An 11,962-nucleotide genomic window follows, 5' to 3' on the forward strand; every position below is an offset into this window, starting at 1 on the left:
CTTTGAAGATCTGTCAGATAAGCAGTGCTTTAACACTCAGCCAATAGTTGTTATTTTCACACAGCTGTTTCCTTTGCTTGTGTACAGTACAAATCCTCAGCAAAGAAAAGTTAGTGTGTACTTTAGGTGTGGGTTTTACTACCTTCCTCCAGTGTGCATGAGTGCTGTGTTCTCATTTAGTCTATGCTGACACAAGTTCGCCTGTGAGCAAAAGTCAGCTAGTACTAATCAACTTCACTAGAAAAAGGGAATGATTTAAACAGTTTGCATTTGCTCTTCTCAAAGAGCAAAAATTTGTATCTTCAAAATTATTCTGTCCCTTTTTCCTCCTCACGAAGGAGTTTTCAGGGAGTTACAACCACTTCTGGTTTGAAGGACATGCAGCAGAGGCTGAACATGGAAGCTTATTGTCTTTTTTAGCAGACTTTTTATTTATTTTTAAGTAAGTTTTATTTATTGTGTAGTTCAAGGATCTGGAAGGCATTTTATAACGATGACTCAAATCCTATCAGCTTATAAGCAAGTTAATAATACTGCTTCATCACTTCTGTAACTTACACAGCCAGTGTTGTCCTTTTGGCTTGCTAGCCTGAATTATATCAGTATAGTGTTAAATATCACACATCAAAGAAGATGAAAACTGGCACAACAATACAGTATTTGGAACATGAGCATTAATAGAGCAGTACATTACACAGGGAGGCTGAGTATTAAAAAACAACATTGCTATTCAAGTCTATGCAGGCACTCAGAATGTATCTCTCAGCATTCAGTCATCATTGACTTTGACTCAGTCTGCAAAGTTAGCGAGGACCAGTTTAGTGGGAACACAGCCATTGCACAACGTTAGAAAGAACGGGTTTATTAAGATCTCGGTGGCACATTAACAGCCTCCCCATGTCAACCTTGCCACGTGGTCGGTTTTCCGCTTGCTAGGCTTTATGAAGCCTAAGAGTTCCAGTTCAGAAACAGCTCGAATAAAACGAGCACTGGGCATGTCAGTAAAGGAAACAGAGTACACCTTTCATGACACATACTGATGGACACACCGTTCTCTCGAGGAGGGGAAGATTTCTAAGTCATGGTAAGCACAGATTACACAAAATGTGGTGCTGCACACTGAAATTGTTGGAAATAAGGGCAGAGCGTGATTTGTCTACAGAAGCACAAATCTTCAAGCTAATCAGTATTTCTTTGCTATGTGCATACAATGTGGCAACGAAGGAAGAGTTCCTTTCCCTGCTGCTAAGAGAAGTTTAAAGCCTACAAAGATACTAATTTTGTAGTCTCTCAGAAGAAGAAAGAATTTATGCTTTCATGTCCCTTGACAAAAAAAGTGGGAAGATAGGTAATTATAGAGATTTTTTTTGAGGTCTCATAAAACAGCATCACCTTTTCTTTACTCGCTATTCACTCCACCTTTTTTGCTGCCTCCCTGACACGCAGCTATATATCCTTGAGTTAAATAGGGAATTTAGTTTTGTGTTAATTACCAGTGGAACTTGTAAAAAAACAAAAGGCCTTATACTAAAGGAAAGCTAGGTGTAGTATTAGAGCAGTATATATTCTACCTGTAGTTAAGCCTCCTTTTGTACAACTATTCATCTCTTCTCTGTGGCAGCACTACTGTTGTAGCCATGAGTTTTGGTTCTAATGCTCATCCTTCAAATATTTTGCAGACCTCACTTAAGAATCGGGACAAGGTGAAAAGCAGAATGGATGTTTTGTGGGAACTAAAATTCTCCACTCTAAGGTACTAGAACTTACGGCTTCTACAGAAAGACTACTTTTGTAAGGGTTTCCTCTGCTAACGCTTCCATCTTCCTCATAATAAACTACTGTCTGTATTTCTCCATCTGCTCTCTAGGTCACAGCTATCCTATCATCTGTTCCCCAGTAATGGTCTCCCCCAATACAGCAGCTGTACCAACTCTCAGATGATTTAACCAAGTAGAATAGCTTCAACTTGTTTTATGGACCGTTGGTTCTGTTTCAGACCCAAACAGCTTCTCTGGACAAAAGCTGCTCTCTTACCTTGCCACCCCCAGCCCAGCTATTTCAGCTGATCTATTTCTGTGACATTTTCAGTACATTAAGGCTGTTTAAACGAGTTGTCTTATTTTTCTGAAGTTAGTTAGTGCACGTGAAGCCTGGTTCATTAATCCTGTAAGCATTTGAATGCCAAACTTGAGAGAAATGAGAAAGGATACTGGATAATATCATCCACCTGGTCTGAGGAAGCTGCATCTGCATTTGGTCCCTCAACTGCCATCACCACAGTTGAGAAAGCCTAGAAAGGGAAAAGCAGCACAGATTTAACATGCTTCATAGACAGACAGAGCTGCATATAAAATAATGAGCTCTGAGCTGATGACCACCACTCAGGAGGAATGAGATCTTGGAATGTTAACTCCATGAGAATGTCAGTTCAGCAGCAATCAAAAGAGCAAGCAAGGTTACACATTACCATGGCAGGAATACAGAATGAAAGACACCACTCTCTGAACCCGTGTGCCTGCATTTTAAATCCCAATACGGTTCTGGTCCCTGACCCATTCTCAGAAGAAATACAGAACTGAAACACATTCTCAAAGCAAGACTGCTTGAACATTCTGGAAAAATGAAAGAGTTAAGTTGGCTGTGAAGAAATCTATAAAATTGAGGGACAGCAAGAGGCTGGGTAGGAATCTTCTGTCCACTTTTATTGCCAATACACAAGACAGCAGCAAACAAAACATACTCAGAACAAGTAAAAGGCATGTCCTCTGCACTGCATGTAGTTAAGCTACAGAATTTCTTGCCAGAGGATGCTGTGGTTGCTAAAAAGTTACACCAGTAATGTAACCCAGGTAGGCTTACGAAATACAGAGAAACCATTGCCGTTCAGGAAACTTTAGAGCTAAAACATGATTGTTAGCTAGGGAGTATTTGGAGAACGTATCATATAAATGTATGTTCTCTTGTTACACTCTCCCTGCTTTTGGTCACAGTATGAGACAGGATATCAGGCTAGAAGGGCCTTTGCTCTTCCCTAACACAAGCATTCTCTCCCAGAGCTCCACACTTGCCAAGCAGCAGCACTTGCCTGTTTCCATAAAAATGTCACAGAATACTTAAAGGGGGGGAAAAAGGTAGCTTTGTGAAGCATAAAATCTGATCTGTGCCAAGCATAAAATAGAAGCAGAAGCAAAAGATTTTCATCACAGAGTAATAATGCTGGAACTAAATGATTCACAGTAGTCAGAGGAAGACTCTGTGGGCTGGTGATTGGAGTTACTGTGTGCTCTTGCACAGGAGGGACTGAGGTACGCAATGATTTAAGCTGTCAAAAGGGGCACTAAAGAAAAGCAGACTTGCAGCAAAAAGATGAATCAGAATACTGAAAGCAGGTAAAGGCACTGTTTGCATTGTCACATACCTCTAACCAATCAACGAGATTAATCAGTCTGCCACACTCCAAATGAAGCTTATACACTATGCATATGTCAGGGGCTTTATTAGAAATTCTTCCTCCATCACTTTTCAAAGCTTGATTCTGATGAAAAAAAATGAAGGCAGTAACTTTGATCAGTTTTTAATCTTGAACAATTTTAAGGGCTCGATGTAACATTATTTTGGGAAATTCACACAGTAGGTATTTTAACCAAATGTTTACTGTGTGTGTTTAATGGCAAGTTAATGGTACAAAGAAAAAAATAAACCCAAAACCCAGGAAAATAAGAAAACATACCATTTAAAAAACCCTAACAAAAAAACCCACCCAGCTACTTCACTCCTGGTGTTCCTTCTACAATTTTGTACACTTACGCAGTCTCTACTCTAATGAGTTATTATCTGATTAGGCTTTTCCCCAATTCTTTTGCTAGTTCTATTTACGTATCAGAGAGATATACTCTGTTCTGTGGATTCAGGAAAAGAAACTAGTCGTGATTTGCCTCAGACTGTACTATGTAGAAAATACAAGTGTCCCTTCCCCCCGTCCCCCCGAAAGGGAAGAGGAAGTCTTAGTACAGATCTATCAGATACACTAAAAAGCAAAATTGCTTCTCTCATCTCAGAGTTCTATCTTTGAAGTGTAACAATCATTCCTCTTTGGCTTGAAACTCGGCACCTATGAAGGCAAAAGTCTGATTTCTCCCAAACTATTTTCTATGTCAGGAAATTCAGGTCATCAGCACTGAACCATTTACTTGAGAATCAAAAAAGGCACTTAAGCCAGAAGCAAAAGTCTCTGTAGAGCTGCAGAAATTTACAGTATTTCATGTCAGTTCATTCCCCCCCCCCCCAATTTGCACTCTAAGAAGCCAGCTCTCTTAACATGAAAACAACCACTGCTCATTCCTTTCAGTTCATAGAAATTTTTGCTAAAATGCTTTTATATACTAGTAAAATATGCAAGTTACCTTTGGGAAGTCTATAAAGCCCTAGCAAGGATACCTTCTTAAATGCGTTTGAAGACGGGAAAGAATGTTGGGCAAAGAATGTAACTTTGCTCAAGAATCTCTAGCTTACCTTTCATAATCTCAATCCCTGCAATTTGTGAGACTCAGATTCAGTTTGGACTCTAGCACTTCTGAGACATTTCACAATTTCCAGAAAGCCTAACAATTTTCAAGTTTATTTATTCTGTACAAGGAACACAAAAGCTGCAGACGTTAGGTTAATGTCTGTCAGTTCAGTCCAGATGGTCTCCAGATAATTTCAGAGTAACATGGCTAAACCCTCAAAATGTTAAAATCCAGACATTAATTTACCAGACTATAATTCAGGAACGTACCATAATAGTTTCAAATACTACCGTGTTACTAACTGGCGGGATGAAGTTACACCTTCTGGCTGCTCTAGTGGCTCACCACTGCCCAGAGGGATAACCCTATACCTTTCTCTTTTCCCCTCTGCTACTTCTCCTAACTCTGTGGCTTCCCACACCTTGCATTGATTTTCTAACCTTAAGGCCAGAACAGTTATCAAACCAAGAGAGGATGCAACTTCTAGAGCAACTGCACTCCTGGAACAGGTTCATCTGTAGGAATTAATATCTAGCTGGACCACACGCAAATGCCGAGAATGATCCAGGAAGATATTACTGATTGGCACTGCAGGGTCTCTGCCAGCACCTGAAAGAATTCATCCTCACTTGTGATAACTAGGCCAAGTCTTTACAGCATAGCAGGAGAGCTGCAGCTGCGTGCGGGGAAACCTAGCTTCCTGAGGTGGCAGCACACGGAAATAACTAGACTGACAAGCAGGAAGCCGCCCTAGAATGAGCAGCCAGTTGGGAAACCACCTGTACAGTACAGAGGTGCTGTTTCAGAAAGAGTATGGGAGTGGGAACAACGCAGAACACTGTTGATGAGGGGTTTCTCTTGCTTGATCCTGCCCCCAGACGCTAGACAGAGGACAGACTCGTACCTTGCCCTGGAATCAATGTTACTATCTTTCCCAAGGACCAAATGCAAGTATCCCCTTTCCCTGATACGGGAGCTTAATTGCAACTCAAGGATTTTCGTTTCATAGCAGTCAAAGTATCTTCATGGGTAATAGGGCTCATTCCTTGAGGTCAATGTGAAAAATTGCCCTTCTTGCCCAAAGTCAAGAACAAAACTTGCATGACCATCTAAACCCCAGGAAGATCCAAGATCAGATTGCCTTGTGCTGACACAATACTAAGCAGTGCCTTGCTGCTATTCCAGGTTACAACTTGTGGAATTTTCAAGGGATCAGTGAAAAAACAGAATTACACTTTTTTGTGGGGTTTTTTTCAGGGTAAGTATGATCCTTGGTTCACATTTTGCTAAATAAATAACTGGACTGGATTCCTGTAAGAAATGCATCACACATTAATCATTTGCTTGTACTCCACTTAAGCAGATCCTTTTCTGTCCTAGCCTTCTGGAAGGAACAGCTCTAGAGAACTTTGCTCTGGTCATGGCCCAGGAAAGTACAAGCCATGCAGAAGTCATGGATCCAATTAAGAAAAAAATATTTCTTTGACTCACATGGATTAAAATGCTAAGCAAGGTACTCAGCCAATACTGCTGCTGTTAGAAACTATGCCAAACCTTCACAATCTACTCAGAAAACATCGGAAATATGTTAAAGTATGTCAAAGAACAAAGTGCAGGATGACAGAGGGCTTTAAATCCTGTCAACTCATAAAAAAGAATACTTATTAAACACATCAGTAGCTAAATTTTGCTAGCTCTCCTAATCTATATTTTTACAGGTTTTCTAAAAATATAAATTACTGAGGTTCATATTAGGCCTCTTTAATGGTAGCCCACTTGCTAACTACTGTTTTCACAAATAAGCTGTGTTTTTAGAAATAACTCCTGCACACAGCAAAACTGACAACCCTCATTCAAATAGAGGCACAGTGCCAACAAACCCAATACAAATCAGGCTGTAGATTTCAAAGACTGATCTTTATCAAGTATGGTTCCTGATAAGTGTTGGCTTTGACTCAAGTAACATATAATCACTCAGATACAGCTACAACCAATGTTTTCTTCAAAACTGTAATCACATTTTTAAGGGAAATGTTAAGGCACGAGGATAACTCCAAGTAGCATCTATAATCAAGGACGAAACAAAGAAATGTATGTTCACTCCTTTTCCAAATCCCGCTCTATTCCTTTCTTTCGGTCATCCTGTGAATTTGATTTATGAAAGAAGTAGAAAAGGGTCTGCTTTTCTTCTCTACAAAAGGGCAGGGTTAACTAATAGAATCAATGACAATCCTTTTCTTGGACTCGGAAAAGACAGGATGTCAATACACAACAGATACTAAAATAAATGTAGAAGAGAAACAAAGGACTCCTTTAAATATGCTGTATTTAAGCTACTGTTAAATCACTCCACTTGAACAGAGCCTTCACCTTATAGGAAGTCTACACAGTGAGGACTAAGCACCAGCCCTGTAAAGAAGGTGTCTGGGAAGAGCCACAGACACTGTATTTTTCCCCATGGACAGTCATCCCATTCGTAATGGAGGACAAAATGACTTTTCTGCTACATCTACAGGAGAAAGAAAAGATCACGACTAGAACAAACTCTGGAGAAATGGATTCTCCATATAAAACTCTTTCCATAATTAGCTTCTTTATTTCAGCCAGATTCCCTAGCTCTTTGCAAAGTCCCCAGTTACTTATCAACACTAACTTGCTGGTTCTCTGCAAAACACCTGAACGCGTGCCAAGCTTCATGAAACAGCAAAACTAAGCCTTACACATCATCCTCATGTGCAGCCTTCAGAAACTACCCCAGCACCACAAACAACTCACTTGTTTCTTACCTTCAGGTAGCAGTATGGGTTATTTAAAGCTGTATGAAGTGCAATCCTCGGGGCAGCATTCAAGTGCCCACGGAGAACACTGGCTGTGTTGAAATACGCTATCTCATGCAGAGTCTTGTGGTCTGCAGGAACAAGGTAATTTCTGAAAAAGCAACATGAGGTATGGGGGAAGGAGGGGAGATACAAGCTTTACCTTAAGGGTAACAACAGAAGTCTACTGCAGTCAGAGACTACAAGAATGTATGTTTCCCAACGAGTACTGACAACTCTCTGAAAAAACGAGATGAACAGCGCTGAAATCAACTTTTAAGCAGGGAAGTCAGTTATTATCAACTCTACTTTTAACGGATTTAGCGTAGAACTCTAGCTGGGCCACTGACAAATTCAAAAATAAGGGCGGCAGCTGAAATGGTAACACGAGTCACGTACTCTACTCCACAGATCTTGCTTATCCGTCTCGAGGCCTCCTGATGAGTCTCTGCTCATCTTTGTCTTCCTATTTGAAGTTTTTTTTCTTGGCACAGTCATACTTCTGTTAGCTTCTCTGCCTCCCCCGCCGCAAGGCTCTATAATTAACAAGTGCCTTCATCTCTTCCCCCACCCCAAGCCTTTCACATTTTCTGCTACAGAGCTGCCTCCAAAACCCTATCTGCTATTGCCTTGCTCACCGAAACAGTTCCCAAAATGGATAGGATATCACACTTGACATCTATACAGTTTCATAAGTAGAACAGATCAGCAAAGATTAGGGTAAAAACTCTTGCCTTTATTTTGTCACATATACCCAGTCCTCCCTCAACTTTTTTCTGTAGCCAAAATAGGTTGGTCAATTCATGTGCCAATTACTTCTGCTAATCCATGGAAAAGAGATTTTTTTTTTTTTTTTTTTTTTTTTTTTTTTTTTTTTTTTTTTTTTTTTTTTTTTTTTTTTTTTTTTTTTTTTTTTTTTTTTTTTTTTTTTTTTTTTTTTTTTTTTTTTTTTTTTTTTTTTTTTTTTTTTTTTTTTTTTTTTTTTTTAATTACTGTTTTTAGAGCACTGTTTTTAGAGCCCTCATCAAAGAAAGAATAGGAAGGGGAAAAAAGTGTGTTTCATACCACAGGGACCAAGACACAATTTTGACAAGATTAACATGTTAGCAAAATTTCTGTTGCAACTTACGGTGCAAACTAAGGCAGGAATATGAAACGGGAAAGCTCACCTTACAAGACTGTCTATATAGTCAACAACTTCAAAACGAAGCATTTCAAACTTTGTCAGTTTCTTAGACCGCCTTGATTCCTTCAACTCCAACAAAGTCTTTAAAAAAAAGTGGTGCATAAAACTACATGGGAGGTAGTTATTCTCTGGAGAACACAATCTATATGTTTAACACGTATAATTAATTTTTGCTGGCATGTCTTCACTGATGATGTTTGACAGTGTGATCGTGCAGTTATTTTTATTTAGGCCAGTGTATTCAGTTCTCAAACTGGTAGGAGTTTGGGAAATTCAAAGAAATGTGTGTTAGGCAGAATGTGTAATTTACAAGTTAAATAAGAAGAAAACCCCTAATTTGCATTTTAAAATCCTAGTTTATGACAGGTATTTTCTATAATTTTCTGTGCATCAGGTGGGCCTGACATACATAGTTGGTACTTATTCATTCATTTTTAAGAAGAGTTACTTATACACAACCTTTACTCAGAGCTCCAGCAAGCTGGGAAGAACTAACCATGGACAATTACATCTTAAAAGATTCAGTTAAGGAACTAATCAGTAAAGCCTATGCAGGTCTAACCTTCTGAAGATGATAAAGGTCTGTCTTCTTCTGGAGCTCCTTTTGTGACGATACGGACACATCTCGTTCTTGGAAAGCTTCTGCTACTAGAACAAAACTAATGTTTGATATGTGGGGTAAACTTTTCCTGACTACCTATATAAACCCCCTAACCCAAGCAATCTGAGAAGTGTTCAGTTACGTGTTCACACAGACCCAAACACAGGCAGCTTGGAGTCTTGCACCTTGTAAAAGATTGTTAGAAAAGGAGTCTGCAGTGCAGCTTAACCAACAGTAATTAAGTAACCGAAGCAGTTCAGCCCTGAGCAAAGATCCAGCACAAGCCTTGCACATCACTTGAATTCTGCTTATGTCATCCTAGGTCATGCTCTCAACATTTGTAAGTTGGACAGATTAGTACTAGATACTACTGATGTTTTAGGAATGTTCAAAAAGCCACACACTGCGTATTTTTTCCTTCTCATGTGCAAAAAAAAAAAACCACTAAGAAAGAAATGAGTTCTCCCTGCTTAACCCAGAAACTGCAACCAGAGCAGCAAACCAAAAGCGTGCTAAGGTATTTCATTGTCCAGTTTTATTCTCATCTTAATTTAAAACAAAACTTTGTTTTCATAGCCATGTAGTTTGTTGATCAATTGCACTAATAATTAGTAATTTTTAGGTAAAACCAAAGAAGCAAAAACTCCCAAAGCACAATCAAAATGCCAAGATCAGCGATAATCAAAATCAAAACAAAAGGTAACTAGATTTCTTGCCTTCCTTATGAAGATGGTGGTAAGATGGAGATTCCACCTACAAGTAAAGTGCCAATGAGCAGTGACAATCATGATATATAAAAGCTTTTTGGTGACCTACATAGAATGAGTTGGTATTTTCCAGTGCCCTGTGGACATTTGTATTTGTGTTGAAGACTTCACAACAGAGAACTTCCGCTCTCCACTACTACACCGATATATTCTGAGATATTTTTTAATCAAATCCTTCAGCTCAAAATAGAGTGAACATATGGATATTCTGTTTCCTCAAGCTTCATGGTTTGGTTTTTTTTTTTCAGTTCATTAGGCAGTTGTGAAGATGGACTTTGTTGTTGTTAAAAAAAAAATAAATAAATTTTGGACTATCCTTTCACTCTAAGGGCTCTGTGGGAGATTTGGGTACGTAACATTTTTGGCAGACTTCTGAAAACTCCAGCTAAAGATTAACATAATCACAGAAACATACAGGAAGAAGTCACCTAACTCAGCAACCTATTCATGTAAAGTTTATCTTAACTTCCCCTTCTCACTTTTTCATTACAGCTTAAATCTGTTTTGAAAACAAACTAAGATCATTCATGGATTCATTAGACCTTCTCTGCTTTAAAAACATCTTCAAATCCTAACTGAAAAGAAATACTGCCTTTTTTGTTTTATAATTCTGCATGTCCCTGAATTCCCAGAGTTGTTCTTTTTTATTTATTCCCTTCAAGGTAAAAATCCAACTACTTAAAAGCCTTTTGCTTCAATTCTTTTTCTCCAAACTAGGTGAACCTTTAGGTTTTCCATCATAGTTCAGACTCTTCAGTGCTGGTATCTTCAGTGACATACACAGCTTTTTCAAAGCGATCACCTATTTCCTGTACCACAGCCCTGCTATTACTATGTTTATTCAAAAGTACCTGTACAGGCAAGAGCCAATTCTTCTAAACAAGACTCAGTTAACCCTAGAGCGTTACATGACTACTTTTAATTAATATTAGACTGCATTTGGTGGCTTATTGCCTACTTGTCCAAATGCTGGGTAGCAATCACACTGATAATGAACTTCATTTAATATGCATATAACAGACCAGATGATAACCACTTCATCTTCAAAAGGGAAACATAGGGGAGCACTTCTCCGTAGTTCAGGGGAAGCAACGAAATTCCTATTCCAGAAGAATGCTGGAATACGTCACATTCCTATTTCAGAAGGAATACAGCAGTTTCTGTTAACCTGCCTCTGAAAGATAGAAGGCTGCTACTCATTTGCCTTACTAAACTTTCAAATATGTCCTCTACCATGAGCAATCAAATATACGGGCCTGACAAGTTACAGCATGTCAGCAGAGCCCTGACAACTGGCGCTGGGTGTCCTAGCTCTTACAGGAATTTAACTGAAGGTGCAGGTGAAAGAACATTATATACATTTGGATTAAATACCATGTCATAAGGAAGTCTGCTCCTATTTATCTTTCAATATCTGTTTTTGTTTGTTAAATGTTTTTAATGATTGCAACATCTGATAAAATGCTCAAAATATACGTATGACAGATTTAGTGAGTAATGTTTGCTGATCTGTCCAATTTCTTATCTTACATCACTCTTCCGTATTATAAAAAGCATGAACCACATACCAATAAAGAATATAAAACATCTCCTAATTTTGTGCATGTATTTAAAAAAACAATCCTGAAAAATCTGATGGTTTGTTACAATGACAGGATATCACCAGGCAAAATGATACCCATTGGTCAGATTATAAAACAGCTTTAATATAATCTGCAATGGAATGTTATGATGGTACACACCCACCTTCTAGTTTCTGAAACTGGGTCAAGAACTCCTTCAACTTCTCTACTGTCTTATCAAACTCGTTTCCAGAAGATGACACAAAAATTTCCACACATTGTTGAAGCATGGTTACCAAATCAGACTTATTCAACATCCTAAAAGACACAATTGTTGGCTGAAGTTAAAACGCAGAATGATGAAACAGCTTTCAATATTCTTAGTTGAAAAAAAAGTTAAAAGATAATTTGAAAAACTCCTTTTAAAAAAGAAAACCTCTGTATTGGGTTTGTGTGGCCAGGTTTTGGTAGCGGGGGGCGCTACAGGGGTGGCTTCTGTGAGAAGCTGCTAGAAGCTTCCCC

General features: G+C 38.7%; 1 protein-coding gene across 4 annotated transcripts in view; it reads right to left on the bottom strand.

Moving 5' to 3' along the window:
- Positions 1 to 845: 845 nt before the first annotated feature.
- ORC3 (origin recognition complex subunit 3) overlaps positions 846 to 11,962 on the bottom strand; it is a 34,371-nt gene continuing 23,254 nt past the window's right edge. For 2 of the 4 annotated variants that reach the window (XM_009281947.1, XM_019472763.1), the window contains 7 exons: positions 11,625 to 11,758; positions 9,073 to 9,155; positions 8,494 to 8,591; positions 7,295 to 7,436; positions 3,419 to 3,535; positions 2,211 to 2,290; positions 846 to 989 (listed from right to left, as the gene is read on the bottom strand). In XM_009281947.1, coding sequence (XP_009280222.1) covers positions 884 to 989; positions 2,211 to 2,290; positions 3,419 to 3,535; positions 7,295 to 7,436; positions 8,494 to 8,591; positions 9,073 to 9,155; positions 11,625 to 11,758 — 760 coding nt within the window. In that variant the 3' untranslated portion in view covers positions 846 to 883. Of the gene's footprint in view, positions 990 to 2,210; positions 2,291 to 3,418; positions 3,536 to 7,294; positions 7,437 to 8,493; positions 8,592 to 9,072; positions 9,159 to 11,624; positions 11,759 to 11,962 lie in introns of all 4 variants that reach the window. The other 2 variants (XM_009281946.1, XM_019472762.1) reach the window with 1 other exon arrangement.

Source organism: Aptenodytes forsteri, unplaced genomic scaffold (assembly GCF_000699145.1).
Source record: "Aptenodytes forsteri isolate BGI_AS27 unplaced genomic scaffold, ASM69914v1 Scaffold20, whole genome shotgun sequence".
Lineage (NCBI taxonomy): Eukaryota > Metazoa > Chordata > Aves > Sphenisciformes > Spheniscidae > Aptenodytes > Aptenodytes forsteri.